The sequence below is a fragment of the Giraffa tippelskirchi genome, chromosome 5 (assembly GCF_054371585.1).
Source record: "Giraffa tippelskirchi isolate mGirTip1 chromosome 5, T2T-mGirTip1v1.2.pri, whole genome shotgun sequence".
Lineage (NCBI taxonomy): Eukaryota > Metazoa > Chordata > Mammalia > Artiodactyla > Giraffidae > Giraffa > Giraffa tippelskirchi.
In genome coordinates this window covers 52,523,663-52,541,985 of record NC_137279.1, presented here as the reverse complement: position 1 = coordinate 52,541,985, position 18,323 = coordinate 52,523,663, and the positions used below count along the sequence as shown (strand labels likewise).

The window sequence follows — 18,323 nt, the reverse complement described above, 5'->3', positions numbered from 1 at the left end:
ATTCAGTGTATCTGATGCCTGTGATGCGCTTGAGGTGAGTCTCAGAGAAAATGTCAGATCACCCATTGGCTTGATACTGTCTAAAGCATCTCTGGTCATTTTCCTCAAGCTATTCATCTCAGCTTTCTGGGGCTGTCTGGGCAGGGCCTCAGGTGGCTGGAGCTCACAGGCTGGTTGCCTCCAGAATTTTGGACGAATTTCCTAGATCATCTGCTATGATGTAGGAAAAGTTGACAAATACCCCAATAGGACAGGTAAAATACCCCAATAGCACAGGTATATCAGTAATGTCACTTACCCATGGTGTTTGGGTGCATGTACATGGTCTAGTACTGAAAATAAAGATTAATGGAAAAGTCCTGCCAGATGATGTTCTGTCAGCATTTCTCAAGGAGGAGCGGTGGTTTGTTTATACTGTTCGTTTATTCATATTTCCTCAGAATTCCTCAGTCTGCCCGCCCGGGGTGAGTCACTGATTGCAGAGGGCCCATGTCCATAGGTGAAATGGCATAGAGAAACTGGGAGTAAATACTGCCCTTTTAAGTGGGGCTTCAACTGTCCTGTAAGGCTTGCTCTCCCAACCCGCGCAGGGAAAGAAGGGAAGGGAGCTGGGGGTACCGCAGGCCCGTATGAACAGGGCTGATAAACTCTCGGTAGTTACCCAATGCCAGTTCTCTGCTGCATTAACCAGATTCATTTGAAAACTTCTTTTTTTTTTTTTTTTTGATTAGTGAAAACTGAAAGAACTCTAAGAAATTTAAGGTATTATACCTTCCCAAAGTTAAACGCCAAGATGTAGAAGTATGGTGCTATTTTGTTGCTACAGCTGAGCATACTGTGTTTCAGTTAAGGAGTTAATTGAAACGTAGTGAGTGTGTAAGTGTAATGAAAAATAAGGTAGCCATTTCAACATCAGGAAATAAAAACAATTATAAAGCCGTTCTCCTTATTTTTCCAATCTCATGTAGAACCTTCCCCCACCCATTAAAGTGAACTGACTGTATGATTCACATATTAAACAAATACTGAGCTCCACCTGTGTCAGGTACTGTAGGGGGCAGGAGATAAAGCAGGGAGCACACAGGTAAACCCCCTTCCACCCTGGCTGGAAGGTCGGGCAGAGAAGGAAGGGGAGAGGGAGACAGAAACGAGGTAAGTGAAATACAGATTGTGGTAAATGTTGGTAAGTAATGAGACAAAACAGAATAAGGTAAGCTGTGGACTGGGGGTGGTGAAGGAAGTGGGCAGGTGCTATGGAATTCAGGTAGGAACTCTGTCAGCTGAACTTTGAGTCAGATCTGAAGGAAGTGAGGGAACAAAGTCTCAGAGAAGAGGGACTCGTCCAGAGTCCTGTGGGGGACAGAGCCTGGGTGGTCAGGGAATGGCAGTAAGAGGGCAACAGCCGGAATGAAGCAGGTCAACGGAGGGAAAGTAGAGCAAAATGGGACCAGAAAAGTACTGGGGCCAAATCCACATCTCTGTAGGCCGTTGTAAGGACTTTGGCTTTTACTCTTAGTGAGCCAGGAACCCACTGGAGAGTTACAAGTAGAGAAGTGACACAGTATGATTTTGTATTTAACACTCTGAGTATAGAGAGTAGGAAGCCAATTAGGAGGTGCTGCAGTAATCCAGGTGAGAGACAGTGCCTTAGACTGGGGTTGATGGTGTTAGGACCCTGGCAATAGTCCAGAGAATTTCCTGATGGACTTAAGGTGAGGTGTGATTATAGCAGAAGAATCAGAATGTCTCCAATGTTTTAGGTCTGAGAACCTGGAAGAATAGAGTTGCCATTTATTGAAATGGGAAAAATGCCAGAGGAGTAGATGGGAGTGTGTGAGTGGGGGCTGGGAGGAGGAGGGTGGTTTCAGGAAGGAGAAGGATGCCCTGAAAGTATGAGCAGATTTAGACATGAGGATCAAGGTGTCTGTTAGACCTCCAAGAAGAGATGGCAAGCAGACAGTGGGATCTATGCATCTGATATTCAGGGAGATAAAAATGTTGGATATAAATGTGTGTGTAGATAGTATTTAAAGCCATAGGGCCAAATGAGGAGTAGATAAAAATCAGGATGAGTCGAGTGGCTGAGCCGTAGGGTACTCCAATATTGAAAGATCAGGAATCTCAAAGGGTGTGTTAATTACACGATACTCTTGGGAGCAATCCTTGATAAACTAGGTTTCATTTTTTGTTTTAAGAAAAAACTAGAGGTTATCATAAGAATTAAAGTATATTATAGGAAATACTTGACTCTCCGAAATACCACTTCCCAGGTGGCACAGTGGTAAAGAATCTGCCTGCCAATGAAAATACACAGATTCTATCCCTGGGTTGGGAAGATCCCCTGGAGAAGGAAATAGTAACCAACTCCGGTATTCTTGCCAGGTAAATCCCATGGACAGAGGAGCCTGGTGGGCTAAGTACAGTCCATGAGGTTGCAAAGAGTTGGACACAACTTAGCGACTAAACAGCAATATCACTTATAAAACACCACAGTCTAGGTACTTGGTGTGAAGTTGGTAGTGCTCCCAAGATTTTGGTAAATAAAAACAAGTAGATTTCTCACTTCAATATTGAGCCCCCTCTGTATGACAGACACAGTGGTTACAAAGATAAATTTTGCATAGCATATTCTGAAATGTCCATTAGGTGGCAGAAAACTTCACTAAATAGACTATAAACTAGACCTCTCTCTCCCCTCCTCGTTCTCTCTCACCAACACCATGGCTTTTGAACACTCTGATTTTAAAGATGAATATGTCTATTTCATGCATAACAGTATTTTGAAGAACAGAGACTACAATTTTCTTCAGAAAGCCAACAGATATCATTTGCACGGCCAACTCTTTGCAACCCCACGGACTGCAGCATGCCAGGCTCGCCTGTCCTTTACTATCTCCCGGAGTTTGCTCAGATTTGTGTTCATTGAGTTGATGATGCTATCCAACCATCTCATCCTCTGTTGTCCCCTTCTCCTCCTGGCCTAAATCTCTCCTCTTTGGCCACATCAGGTGGCCAAAGTATTGCAGCTTCAGCTTCACCATCTGTCCTTTCAGGGTTGACTTCCTTTAGCATTGACTGATTTGATCTTCTTGCTGTCCAAGGGACTCTCAAGAATCTTCTTCAGTACCACAGTTCTAAAGCATCAATTCTTTGGCCCTCAGCCTTCTTTATGGTCCAACTCTTACATCCAAACATGACTACTGGAAAAACCATAGGTGCGACTATACAGACCTTTGTCACCAAAGTGATGTCTCTGCTCTTTAATATGCTGTCTAGGTTTGTCATAGCTTTCCTTCCAAGGAACTATCATCTTTTAATTTCATGGCTGCAGTCACTCTCCACAGTGATTTTAGAGCCCGAGAAAATAAAATCTGTCACTACTTCCACTTTTTCGCCTTCTATTTGCAGTGAAGTGATGGGACCAGATGCCATGATATCATTTGTTTGTAATATAACAAGGGTGAGCCAGGTAAATGAGGGATGCACAACTTCATTTGGTTTGGAAATATCTGAGTTGGGAGATGATTTGGAAAGGAGGTAAATTGACTATAATGAGACGGCTGGGCCTTATTATTAAACTTCTGATGTTTAAGCTTTTCCACTTGGGGCAAGGCAAGAAGGCCTGAGAAAGCGGAAAGCAAAAAAAAAAAAAACACTCTTGAAAAAAACAAGACATCTTTTCTTGCTGTTGGTTCTTTCTGCAGTATACCACATGACTAAATCACAAGTCTGTTCAATTCAGAAGTCACATTTCTTCCTGCTTTCCTTAAGGAGCTGGTCCCCAAACTGGCTTGCCCATTGTGATCACCAGGGAAGCCTCGAAAAGAACTGAGGCCATGTCCCCCTCCTAGAGATTGTGGGTCTCATGTGTGTTCCGGCCTTGAAATTTTAAAAAAGGGCTCCCAGATAATCCTAACATGAAGACAAGTTTGAGAGCCACAGGGTTTATTTAATGTCGAATGTGTAAATACATCTGACCTTCCCACAACTCAAATATGTTCCGCCCTGTAGGACGCACACAAGAGAACCTTTCCACGTCAGCACAGTCAAAGCTTTCAAAACCAAACACAACCAGTTAGAGCAATGAAAGAAAAAGCAGAGGAATAACTTTGGTGAGTTGTTTTTTGAAAATGTTTTAAATTTCTTCTGATCGTATAGAACGCTTTATTTCTCATAGCACTGACAATATTTAGTTTTGCAGTAGTATTAGGCTCAGCATATTTAAACACCAAGTTACAATGTTTTGTTTGTTTTGGTTTTTTGCTGATCTTTGGCATCTGAAACTACGTGGTAACAACTCTTCCTACTTTTTAGCAAGACTCTTTTGTGATACACTGCCACTCAGTCAGTCAGGAAACACCATGTGCATCCTTGAGACTCCTCAGGGGACCCTGGGCTGAGAGGTCTCACATCACCTTGGTTTAGATAACAAATTTAACCCTTGATGGTTTTTGGTAACTCTGACAGTGGCATAAATTCAGCATTGTACCAGTTTGGTGACCGATTCATACGTGCTGCTGCTGCTAAGTCGCTTCAGTCGTGTCCGACTCTGTGCGACCCCATAGACGGCAGCCCACCAGGCTCCTCCGTCCCTGGGATTCTCCAGGCAAGAATACTGGAGAGGGTTGCCATTTCCTTCTCCCTGATTCATACTTACATAAATATATATATGTATGTGTGTATGCAATACTATTTTCCCACCCATAAAATCTTTAAAGAATTCAATCTGCTGTTTTTCATTTTGATAGGTGGTCGATAATTGACTTACTCATATGTATTATGACTACTGACTTATTTGGAATTATTTCTAATATTTTATTGGAAATTATTTATAGTATTTTCATTTTTCATGCTTTTCCTTTGTTCTCTTTCTTCCCTGTTTATTGCCTTCTGTTGGATGTTTATTTCCTTTAATTTGTTTCTACCAGCTTTGAGCTATATGTTCTAATTCCATTATTTTTCTAGTTGCCTTTAAATTGTCAACATGCACGCTAATCCTCTCCTATTTCAAAACAATACTTAAAGAAGTCAGCCCCTCATATTTTTGTTATTATTGTCTAATACTTAATACTTCTCTGTTCTTATGCTATGCCATACCAAAATAGAGTTTTTAAGAGTCACTATTAAGATTTCTCACTTTGTTTACTCACTTATTTACATTTTTTCTCACATCTCTTGCTTCTGCGCTCACTTTCCTTCTAACTGACATATAATCTTATATTATTCATTCAGTGAAGATGCAGGATGGTTAACTAAGTTTTTATAGGTCATAAAATGTCATTATTTCATTCTCAATAATTGTTCAGCTGGCATGGATGGACCTAGATAATCATATTAAGTAAAGTAAGTCAAACAGAGAAAGACAAGTTTCATATGATATCACTTATATGAGGAATCTAAAAATAATGACACAAATAAACTTATTTAAAAACAGAAATGAGCTCACAGATATAGAAAGCAAATATATGATTACCAAAGGGGAAAGTAGGGAGGGGGGAGGAGTAAATTAGGAGTTTGAAATTAACAAATACACTTTATTATATATAAAATAAACACAGAGACCTATTGTATAGCACAGGGAACTATATTCAATATCTTGTAATAACCTGTAGCGGAAAAGAGTCTGAAATAATATACATACATAAAACGGAATCACTTTGCTGTACACCTGAGACTAATCAATTATTAAGTTGGTGCAAACGTAATTGTGGTTTCAGACTGTGAATTTTAAATCATTATAACTAGGCTCAAACATACCTTTATTAATCAAAATAGGAACCATTACAATCAACACATTTTTGCCCACAAGAAATATATTTATTCCTGTAGTGTAAAAATCCATGCTTCAAGATTCTACAAACTCATTTTCTGCATCCTGCTGATTGTAGAAGCGTTTTCCCTTAAAAAAGTTGTGGAGATGCTTAAAGAAGTGGTAGTCAGTTGGCAAAAGGTCAGGTGCAGCAAAACTTTGTAGCCCAATTCGTTCAACTTTTGAAGTGTTGGTTGTGCGACATGCAGTCAGGCATTGCCTTGGAGAAGAATTGGGCCCTTCCTATTGACCAATGCAGACTGCAGATGTTGCACTTCTCAGTGCATCTCATTGATTTGTTGAGCATACATCTCAAATGTAATGGTTTTGCTGAAATTCAGAAAGCTGTAGTGGATCAGTCCGGCAGCAGACTGCCAGTGACCATGACATTTTTTGGCTGCAAATTTGGCTATGGAAGTGCTTTGGAGGTTCTTCTTGGTTCAACCACTGAGCTGGTTGTCACCAGTTGTCATATAAAATCCACTTTTTGTCGCATGTCACAATCTGATCAAGAAATGGTTCACTGTTGTTGCCTAGAATAAGAGGACACTTCAAAATGAGAATTTTTTTGATTTGTGGTCAGCTCATGAGGAACCCACTTATTGAGCTTTTTCACCTTTTCAGTTTGCTTCAAATGCTGAACAACCATAAAGTGGCTGACCTTGAGTTCTTCAGCAACTTAAGAGGATCAACTTCGATGATGGCTCTCAATTGATTATTATCAGCTTCCAATGGCTGGTCACTGCGCTCCTCATCTTCAAGGCTCTCATCTCCTTTGCAAAACTTCTTGAACCACCCTTGCACTGTAATTCATTAGCAGTTCCTGGGCCAAATGCATTGCTGATGTTGTGAGTTGTCTCTGCTGCTTTACAACCCATTTTGAACTTGAAAAATGAAATTGCTTGAATTTGCTTTTTGTCTAACCATTTCCATAGTCTAAAATACATATAAAATAAGCAGCAAATAATAAGTCATTGGCAAAAAAAAAGCGCAAAGCGAGAAATGAACATTCAGTTCAGTTCAGTTCAGTCACTCAGTCGTGTGCTACTCTTTGCGACCCCATGGACTGCAGCACACCAGGCTTCCCTCTCCATCACCAACTACCGGAGCTTACTTAAACTCACATCCATTGAGTCGGTGATGCCATCCAACCATCTCATCCTCTGTCGTCCCCTTTTCCTCCCACCTTCAATCTTTCCCAGCGTCAGGGTCTTTTCAAATGAGTCAGTTCTTCTCATCAGGTGGCCAAAGTATTGGAGTTTCAGCTTGAGCATCAGTCCTTCCAATGAACATTCAGGACTGATTTCCTTTAGGATGGACTGGTTGGATCTCCTTGCAGTCCAAGGGACTCTCAAGAGTCTTCTCCAACACCACAGTTCAAAAACATCAATTCATCGGCGCTCAGCTTTCTTTATAATCCAACTCACATCCATCCATGACTACTGGAAAAACCGTAGCTTTGACTATATGGACCTTTGTCAGTAAAGTAATGTCTCTGTTCTTTAATATGCTGTCTAGGTTTATCATAGATTTTCTTCCAAGGAGCAAGTGTCTTTTAATTTCATGACTGCAGTCACCACTTGCAATGATTTTGGAGCCCCCCAAAATAAAATCTGTCACTGTTTCCATTGTTTCCCCATCTATTTGCCATGAAGTAATGGGACCAGATACATGATCTTAGTTTTCTGAATGTTGAGTTTTAAGCCAACTTTTTCACTCTCCTCTATAACATAGCCACATTTATTTAAGAATGTATTTCAGTATCAAAGGCAAGTGTCAACAATGCAAAACCACAATTACTTTGCCCCAACCTAATAAAAATAATAATTGTTTAACTAGATATTGAATTCTTTTCTAAAAATGTTTTCCATTTTTTATTCATGTATAGTTGGTTATAATATCTTGTTGGTTTCTGGTGTGCAGCAAAATGTACACCAGGAAATATGTATGTGCATATTATATACATAATTTTTCAGATTCTTTTCCCTTACAGATTATTACAAAACATTGAATATAGTTCCTTGTGCTTACAGTCAGACCTTGTTGTTTTTGGATTTTGGGTTCTTTATGGCAATAATCAATTGTCTTCTGATCTCAATTGATGCTGATTTTAAGTTAGCCTATAGACTAATATGCACATCTATTATAAACTTTAAATTTTTCCATAATTTCTATTATTTATTCATTTTTACATTTTTATTTATTATTTTGGCTACACAGCATCTTCATTGCTGCATGAGAGCTTTCTCTAGTTGCAGTGCTCGGGCTTCTCATTTCAGGTGACTTCTTTTTTGTTGCAGAGCACAGGCTCTAGAGCGTGGGCTCAGTAGTTGTGGCTCATAGTCTTAGCTGCCCCATGGCATGTGGAGGCTTCCCAGAGCAGGGATCAAATTCATGTCTCCTGCATTGGCAGGCAGGTTCTTAACCACTGGACCACCAGGGAAGTCCAAGATTTGCCATAATTTCTATGATCAGGTTTGATTTTCTTTTACCCATCTTAGTATTCTCATGTTACTAATATTTGAAGATTTGTGTCTTTCTTCAAATATGGAAAATTCATAGCCATTACTTCTTCAATCATCACCTCCCCCATTATTTCTATTCACTTCTTGCGGAACTTCCATTAAATGTATACTGAACTTTCTCATCTATTCTTCAGCTCATAACTTTGCTTTCATCTTAACAGAATATATACATATTTTAATATATATTTCATGGTAGTGAAGTTGCTCAGTCGTGTCCAACTCTTTGTGACCCCATAGACTGTAGCCCACCAGGCTCCTCCGTCCATGGGATTTTCCAGGCAAGAGTACTGGAGTGGGTTGCCATTTTCTTCTCCAGGGGATTTTCCCAACCCAGGGATTGTACCTGGGTCTCCCACATTGTAGGCAGATGCTTTTACCGTCTGAGCTACCAGGGAAGTCCATATTTCATGGCAACAGAATATATATGTATATGTATATATATCTTTATGCTGTTTTATGAGAGATTTCCTCCAATTTCTTTACTATGTTCAATCTACATCCAACCTATCATATGGTCCTGAATATTTCACTTCTGGAATTTCTGTTTGGTTCTTTTTCAAATCAACCTGCTCCTTTTGGATTTTATAATGTTTTGCTTCCTTTTGGAATATATTAAACATATTCATTTCTAAAGATTTTTTAATGTGGACCATTTTTTTTAAAGTCCTCATTGAATTTGTTCAATACTACTTCTGTTTTATGTTTTGGTTTTTTGGCCCCGAGGCATGGGCGATCTTAGTCCCCCAACCAGAGATCAAACTCACACCCCTTGCATTGGAAGGTGAAGTCTTGATCACTGAATCGCCATCATTTTTAAAGCTTTTTAAAAGATTTAAAAACTCGTCTTTCATTTTTAAAGTTTCATGTTTATCATTACTCATTCTTGGATGGGGGCTCTCCCAATCTTTTTCCCTTTCATTTGCTGAACCCTTCTCCTGATGGTTGGTTTGGTCATATGATTTGTAAGTATTTGCAGTGAGTGCCTCCTTAGAGCGTTTTTTGCAGTGGAGGTCCAGTGTTCCCAGTCTGGTTGAACTGTCCCTCCAGCATTTGCATTTGCATCTGAGAGTTCTGTGGACTGCGATGACTTCAGGTCACTCAGCTTAATTTCAGGTCCAGATGAGGGCTATGAACTTGGGCCACAAGCCAGTATGTGGTCCTGGCCTGGGGCTCACGTGGCCCATAGTGTTTTTCATGTGACTATTTCTACCATGTTGCCTTGAGAGATGATAAATTATTTTTCCACTTTTATAGACCAGCAGATAGTTTTTCTCCTCCATATTTTATAATAAGATGGTACTTTATTATTTTAGTTTTATGCACATTGCTTCATTTCATCCCCTTACACTCATGGGATTTGTGATTTAAGACTTTGTCCTCTCCACACCAATATTAAATAGCCCTATCCTCAAGGCCTATATCTAATTCTGAAATCCCAGGAACCATCTCAGCTTCAACTCATCATATGATTCTGAGTTTCCTCTCTTTTCCTGACACCTAACGTAGCTTTCTTTTTTTCTTCCTTTTCTCCTCTTTTCCTCCTCCTTCCTTCCTACCTCCCTTAGTCCTTCCCTTCCTCTCCCTCTGACTCTCTCTCTTTATCACTTCCTTAAGAGCAGCCTGATTTAATGCTTTGTTTGTTTAATTTTATCCAGCATTTCTGTATGTTCCGAACAGGAAGGAAAATTCTTCCATATCAGCTCAGCCTCCCGTTTGCTGATATAATCTTAAAATATATGAAATATAAAGAATATAGTGTTAGGTGTTTTGCTCTCAAGAAAAATATAGAAAAATAGCGTACTTACTATATTAGAGCAGTGCCTGATATATACACACCATTAAGTGATAAGTACTTCACAACAGCTAGACTTTATTAAATGTTTTCTATTTGCTAAGAACTGTACCAACTCCTGTATGTGTCTTTCCTCATTTACTCCTTAATTTTACAAGGTCAGTAATATATTTAACACATTTTCAAGTTATATTATTCTTTATGGATAAAGAAACCGAGACATCAGAATATTAAGTAATAACATTTTGAACCCAGGAACTCTGGCTCCAAGCTTGTTAGTTGTATAAAGATTTAACTTAAATACAATAAAATTCATATTCAGTCTAGATTTTGATTCATTTTAACAAATATAGGCAGTTGAGTAACCACCACTACAATCATGCCATCTATGAAAACAGTCCCCTCACCTGCATAAGTTCCCTTGGCCCCTTTGTAGTCAATCTTCTTCTCCATCCTCTCAGTCCTAGCAAACACCGATCTGTGTTCTACTACTAAAATTTCAAATAAACAGAATCATACAGTATCTGGCATCTTTTACTTTGTATAATGCTCTTGAGATTGCTTCAGAGTATTGCAAATATTTGTTGTCCAACAACATTTAATCACTGAGCAGTATTGTATTGCATAGATATACCACATTTTGTTTATCTTTTTACCAGTTGATGGACATTTGGATTATTTTCAGTTTGGGGTCTTATAAATAAAGTTGCTAAGAATGTTCACATATACATCTTTAGACTGACATACGTTTTTGTTTCTCTTGGGTAAATATCTAGACATGGAATTACAAGATTATATGGTAATTATATGTCTTTAAGAAACTGCCAAGTTGTTTTCTGGGCTTCCTTGATGGCTCAGCAGGTAAAGAATCCACTTGCAATGCAGGAGACACAGGAGATCAGGTTCAGTCCCTGGGTTGAAAAGATCCCATGGAGGAGGAAAATGGCAAACCCACTCCAGTATTCTTGCCTGGAGAATCCCATGGACAGAAGAGCCTGGTGGGCTACAATCCATGGGGTCACAGAGCTGGACACACCTGACACACACATATACAAACTGTTTCCCAAAGTGGCCATATCATTTGCAGTCCCACTAGCAAGCAATATGTGATGGTTCTAGTTGCTTCATTTACTCCTCATCTCTTAGCATTGTTAGTCTTTAATTTTTGCCTTCCAGTGACTATGTTATGATATGACATATGGTTTCCACTTGTATTTCTCTAATGACTAATGACATTGAGCACTTCTCCTAAATTTATTTGCCATCTATAAATCTTCCATAAAGTGTCTATTCAAATTCTTTGCCCCTATTTAAATCGAGTTGTTTTTATTTTATAAATTGCAGTGGTTTTTTAAAAATATGTTCTGAAAATAAGTCCCTTATCAGATATATACTTGGCAAATATTTTCAGCTGTTTTGCGTAAAGCCTGTACTCTTAACCACTACTTGTATTGCTCCTCAATATTTATTGAAATGACTGAGGAATTTCCACAGGATGATGGACACTTCCTACTAGCAGCTGTGGATTTGGCAATTAATAAGTGGTAAAGGAACCCTGCTGACATATTTGTTTGAAGACCTAAAGTTCACATTTTCACTGCTAATTAAATCTTTTCCATTTTAGTACAGAGCTAAACAGTCCTGTATTGGATTTGAAGAATTGATGAGATCATGGTTGTGATTACCCGTGAACTCTTTGTCTTCACAATCCATCAAGAATAACTAAATAATCAGCAAAGACTTCCCTGGTGGTTAAGACTCTGCCCTTGCACTGCAGAGGGTGAGGGTTTGATCCCTGGTTGGGGAACTAAGATACCCCACACTGCACAAAATGGCCAAAAAAGGAAAAGAAAATGACTAGACATGTCTCTGCTATATAACACTCTCCTGGACAACTTGTTCTAAGTGTCCTGATTTTCACTTACCAGTTGTTTCCTTATGGAAAAAGACAGTTTCCAGCAGTTAGAACTAGAGAAGAGTGGATCTTCCAAAAGGGCAACTCCCAGAAGAATTATCCACTTTGCTGATGGAGACATCATGGAAGAATATAGCACAGAGGAGGAGGAAGAGGAAGAAAAAGAACAAAGAACAAATTCAACACTTGATCCTGTAAGTTTAGATTATCATTATTAGTGAGCATGGGGGCTGAGTGAATGAGAGATAAAACCAGACAAGTTTTGTCAAAAATAATTTTAAGCTAACTCCTTGTTCTCTTTGGTTTGCTTGCTGGAGCTGTATACAGTCAGCTTATAATTTTGATCATCTTAGTTTTCTCATCTATGAGAGGGAAGATGGAACCTATTACAAAGCATTTTGAAGCCTCTACACTGCAGACTCTGCAGTCATCACTTCTGTTATTAATTACTCTAACCTGGTTTCTCTTTCTTGTTCTCTTTTAGTCTAAACTTGCCTGGGGGCCTTACCTACGGTTTTGTGCAGGGCAAATAGCAAGAACCTCACTTTCTAGTAAGTACTGCTAAGGTTTTTTTTTTTTTTCTGTCATAAATATAGGCTTATAGACCCTCAGAGTTAGATGAGACTTGAAGTGATTTAATCCATTCCACGGCATTCTGAAGATCTGTTCACTTTCAGATCTACACTGGAACACTGGAACATTCCTGAAGGCATAGAGCTTCACATCTTCAGGGAGACCTTGCCATCTTTTCCCAACTCTTGTTAGTAAACTCTATCTTCCTTTAAATCTTCTTTTAGAGTTTTTCCCATTGATCCTAGTTGTCCCTTTTAAAGACCAGACAAAACCAATCTAGATTCCTCTTTCATAGGACAGAGTTTCAAACATTTGAAGACAATAGCCAGTCCTCACTGAGTAGACTCTTCACATGAATAAGCTTCCAAGTTCTTTCTTGATTTTAACTACTGTTATCTGACACGGTTCCCAGTTCCCTTGTCATAATCATTCTATTATAAGCAAGAATTTTATTGACCCCTCTCAAGGAGATAATGAATGGCCTAAGTGGCTGTTTATAAGAGAAAGTGAAAGTGAAGTCGCTCAGTCATGTCCGACTCTTTGCAACCCCATGGACTGTACCCTGCCAAGCTCCTCCGTCCATGGGGTTCTCCAGGCAAGAGTACTGGAGGGGGTTGCCATTTCCTTCTCCAGGGGATCTTCTCGACCCAGGGATCAAGCCCAGGTCTCCTGCACTGCAGGCAGACTCTTTACCCTCTGAGCCACCAGGGGCTCCTGTATTTATTTATTTATAAGAGATGAAATAGTAACTCTTGTTTGACTTTCATCAATTAAAAAAAAAACACAATTGGCAACATCTAATTATTCATTTTCTTCTAACTCATATATACTTATATATATGATGAGCTTCCCTGGTGGCTCAGTGGGTAAAGAATCTGCCTGAAATGTGAGGCAGGTTCAATCCCTGGGTCAGGAAGATCCCCTGGAGGAGGAAATGGCAACCCACTCCAGTGTTCTTGCCTCAAGTATCCGATGGACAGAGGAGCTTGCCAGGATACAGTCCACAGGGTTGCCAAGAGTTGGACACAACTGAGCACTGAGCAACTAAGCAAACGTGTATATGATGGGGGGAAAACAACTTTAAAAATCTGAGAAAATAGAAAGCCTAACTCTTAGGAACTGATTTCCATTCGTTCATTAAATAAACATTTACTGAATACTCATGTGCTCAGCACTGTGCGGGACCCTGGGACTCAAAGACAAATGACAGTCTTTGCTTTCAACGACCTTAATATTAGATGAATAATACTGGCCAGTAAGCATGCTTATAATGATATTTTGTTGTTACGATTTCCAGGGTAGGAGGAATATAGGGACTATAGACTGGAGTACTCAGTAATGGTGACCTCTGGAGGTGACCTTAAGAGAGTTCTGAAAGTATGTCTGGCCAATGCCAGCTTGGGGACCACGAAAGTGACCAGGGGTGGGGGTGGGGTCTTTAAATTACATTAAGGGTGATTTAGTCAGATGGTATGAGCCCTAAGCACTTTTAAATCAAGGTAAAGGGTTAGTAATTTGGAAATTACTTTAGAGATCCAGGTGAATACTGACCTTGTGTGTGCCTGCTAAGTTGCTTTAGTCGGTGTCTGACTCTTTGCAGCCCTATAGACCATAGCCCACTAGGTTCCTTTGTTCATGGGATTCTCCAGGCAAGAATACTGGAGTGAGTTGTTGAACCCAAGGACCGAACCTTCTTCTCTTACATCTCTTACATTGGCAGGAGGGTTCTTTACCACTAGTGCCACCTGGGAAACCCCCAATACTGACCTTACCTTGACCAAAACACATTGGCAGAAGAAATGCTTCTTCTAGAGACTTCTGTGCTTTAGTTAGGGCAAGACTGTTTGAAGAGGTAAAATGCTTTTGAGGGATGGAAACTTAAAAGATTAGATCAGGTTAAAAAAAGCAAAACTCAGTACAGCAGTATGAGAGTGTGAAGGAGAATGGGGACTACAGTGATTTCCACATTGGGCTTTGATTTCCGATGACGGGGATGGGACACATGGGGAATCTATCCACCTCTGGGTTCCAAATAGAACTGTAATCTTAAAGAGCTTCTGCCTGGAGTTTCCAAACTATAGTGGAGGCATAAATATGTTAACCGTCAGTATCCTGATCTCTACACAGAGACTTTGGTGAGAACTGGAACACAGATGACACTGGTAATTAATTTCTCCAATTTAAAATTCCAGTAGGTCATAAACAGGAAAACGTCCTGAGATGCTAATATTTTAGAAACTTCTCTTATGCACATGTACTGGGCACTGTGGCAAACAAAAAGATTAAAGAGCTAGAGTATTTCTGAAAGTATAAAGCACATTAAAAAAAAAAAAAACAGAGAGCGTCATTTTGGTGTACTGTATGAGCAGTATCTTTAGAAGTGGAACAAATCATGGGAATCACAAAGTCCTCTAATGGGAGGAGGCACATCAGAAGTCCTACATGTTTTGATGTGGCTCATTTCTAAAGTCTTTATTGAATTTGTTACATTATTGCTTCTGTTCTGTTTTGGGGTTTTGGCCACAAGACCTGTGGGATCCTAGCTCCCCCACTGGGAATCAAACCTGCACCCCCTGAATCGGAAAGAGAAGTCTTAACCACTGGACCGCCAGGGAAGTCCTAGTCCTGTACTTATAAGGGAGAACATCCCTAGGAAAGACCTGGAAACCACTTATTATTCATGCTAACCCTTTATTCCTGACTCTAACAATCCCTGAGGCTGCAAGCCACCTTGCTACCGAAGTGAAGGCAGATAAAGAAAGCCTTAAATTGCTGCTTAGGGAGTTTTGTTTTGTTTTGTTTTTTGATGCATGGAAGAATTTCTGACATGCGTCTTGGTAATACTGGATTTAACTTTTGGTATAATTTGCAACGTACTCACAGCTAATGATCAGATGACCCACGTGCAGATGGACAACATCTATTCTGATTGCTCAGGACCTGTACTTGTTATTAGGTATTTTGAAAATCTCTTGATATATTCACCTGAAAAGGATAGTTTAGATGCCATCCTATGTGAAGATACAAGATTTAACAAATTCCCTTTGAGTCCTAAAATTTTTGAGAGTCTACAGCAATTAAAATATCTTGTCAGCCTTGAAGGTAAGTATAATAATAGTCTGTGGGCAAGTTGAAACTCTTGGCATCTACACAGACTCTAAGCTTTCATTATTAATTCAGCTTACCAAAGTGCTTCTTCTTTCTTCTAGCCTGTGAATTCCTTGGTGAAAGATTTGCTGTCTTCTTTGGTCTTCATCAGCCCAAGTACCAATATATGTTATATGAGTACTGTAGAACACAAAATAAGGTATGTGACATCCTGATGGGGACAGCAAGAGCCGTGAGATGGGAATATTGGGTGTTTCTGATCTGGGCCCATAGAGAGGAGCATTTCCCACTTGGTATTTCACATACTGCAGTTTCACTGAGCTCTCATGGTTGGACTGACTTATTTTTCTAAGGTGCCTCACTGCATGATGTTTATTCATATTTGCCTCTGGTGTGAAGTCAGAACATCATGAGATAGGTTGTAGAAGGTGGTGTGAAACCTGAGATTGCTTAAAGGAGAAGCTTCTTAGAAGGGTGTCTCTACAAGATGTAGAGGTCAGAGGTATTGGATTTACAGGTAAACATTTCCTTATTTCTCTTTATATTAGCAAAGTGACAAGGGAAGTGAAAAGAATGGATCAAAGGCCCAACCAGCCAATGTTCCTAACGAGAAATGTCACCTGGAGTCCAGGGGCCGTGAGTACGGAACAAGACTACGAGATGTTACAGAGGGCATTTCTCAGTGGAGCACCTCATCCAGGGAGGGCCTGGTGGCAGATTCCAGCTCCTGATGGGCAGCGGGGCTATGGTTCCCCTGGATTTCTGTTCCCTGGTCATTGATTACCATGGCAACAGCACCGCAGGTGGTGCTTCTGAGCCAGATCTGATCTTAATCTCTTTGTGATTTATTCTCCACTAGCCAAGAATTGCAAGCCATCGTGAGAACAATTGTGGTTTCTTTCTCAATATACATTTTTATTTATAAGCCCTGAAACCCAACTCCACCCATGATGCAAGTCCTGTCCATCAGTTGTGGGCTGTTAGTATTGATATTTGCATAGTAGTGTAAGTGCCGTGTGGAGGAGGGCACGGCAACCCACTCCAGTATCCTTGCCTGGAGAGTCCCATGGACAGAGGAGACTGGTGGGCTACAGTCCATAGGGTTGCAAAGAGTTGGACGTGACTGAAGTGACTAAGGGCAGTGCACCACAGCACATAAATGCCTTAGGGAACTTGGGCATGGGAGTTTTAAGCTAAAACTCTTTGTCAGGTGGCTAGAGTGTAGAAAAGAACCTCCTGTTCCTAAAAAGAAACTTTGGGCATCATAAAGTCTAAATAAAACTTTCTTTTGCGGTTTGACATAAGGGATGTCCTTCCCTACAGCTGTGCTGGTTTACTTGGGGCTTGCTTTCCCCAATAAGCAAACATTGCTAATAACTCTGTTACAACATAGCAGTCTTTGACAGTTGGGTGCATTTTTCCCCAAATACATCAAAAATAAATGGCAATCTAAGTTCTACAGAAAGTATTTGGAAAAAGTAAATGACTCTCTTGTTAACTTGGCAACAAATTTTTGAAAACTGTAAAGATCAGACATGGAAATCATATCTGCATAACACAGGGTGTGCTGGCCAAAGGTAGAGATGATATACAAAGCTACAAGTTTTGCAGTGATAAGACCTGAGTTCAAGTTTCAATTCCCCTTCTTACTAATTGTATAATTTTAAATGTCTTAATTTCTGAGCCTCCACTCCTTTCTTTGTAAAATAGGGGTTTTATTTGTTTCTCAAGGGTTATTGTTAAACAAACTGAAATAATAAATGTGAAAACGCTTTTAAAAACTGTGAATATTAGTTGTTAATGGTTAATTAATGACTGTTATAGGCTTCCCAGGTGGTTCAATGGTAAGGAATCTGCCTACCAATGCAAGAGACACAGGAAATGTGGGTTCAATCCCTGGGTTGGAAAGATCCCCTGGAGGAGGAAATGGTAACCTACTCCAGTATTCTTGCCTGGAAAGTCCCATGGAAAGAGGAGCCTGGCAGACTACAGTCCATGGGGTCACAAAGAGTCAGACATGACTGATGTGACTGAGCCCATAGACTGTTATATTGAAGATCCCCAAAGAACAATGCCTTCTGGAATTCATGTCCTCGTATAGCCTCGCCTACATTGACTATGGCCATGGCTATGTTACTTGCTTGGGCAAAGAGAGAGTAGCCAATATGGCGCAACTGAATGCTTGATAAGCACTTACACTCGGACACTTGTCCTCTTAGAAAGCTTCATGTGTTAAAGAAGGTTGGGCTGGATTTCTGAATGATATGAGGCCACGTGGAGAGGCCATAGCAACCTGCTACTCCCATCACTCTGGGTGACAGTCTACATATGAACTTGCTGACTGATTAGCCCTAGGCTTCTCCGGCAACTAGGGCTCCCTGGTGACTCAGTTGGAGGATACCCTAGCCAGCCTGCCTGCTCCCTGCCCCTAAGGCTGTCAGGTAAGCCTGAGCTCTTTTCCCCACTGGGTAGGTTAGGGTTTGCTATTAGGCATATGACTTGTCTCCCAAGAGCCCATGTCCCAGCCTCTTCATACCGTTTTCCCGTTCCAGTTCCCTAGAATGTCTATGGAGAGCATACACTGTTTCAGGAGTCTTTGGG

The 18,323-nt window shown here is 40.2% G+C and overlaps 1 protein-coding gene across 1 annotated transcript; it reads left to right on the top strand.

The window, feature by feature from the left end:
- The first annotated feature begins 4,009 nt into the window (after positions 1-4,009).
- On the top strand, positions 4,010-17,510 carry FAM177B (family with sequence similarity 177 member B). The gene is made up of 5 exons (XM_081489905.1): positions 4,010-4,112; positions 12,055-12,235; positions 12,526-12,592; positions 15,824-15,921; positions 16,271-17,510. Exons 2-5 carry the CDS (start codon positions 12,065-12,067, stop codon positions 16,451-16,453), a joined length of 519 nt encoding a protein of 172 aa, XP_081346031.1. The 5' UTR covers positions 4,010-4,112; positions 12,055-12,064; the 3' UTR covers positions 16,454-17,510.
- The last annotated feature ends 813 nt before the right edge of the window (positions 17,511-18,323 follow it).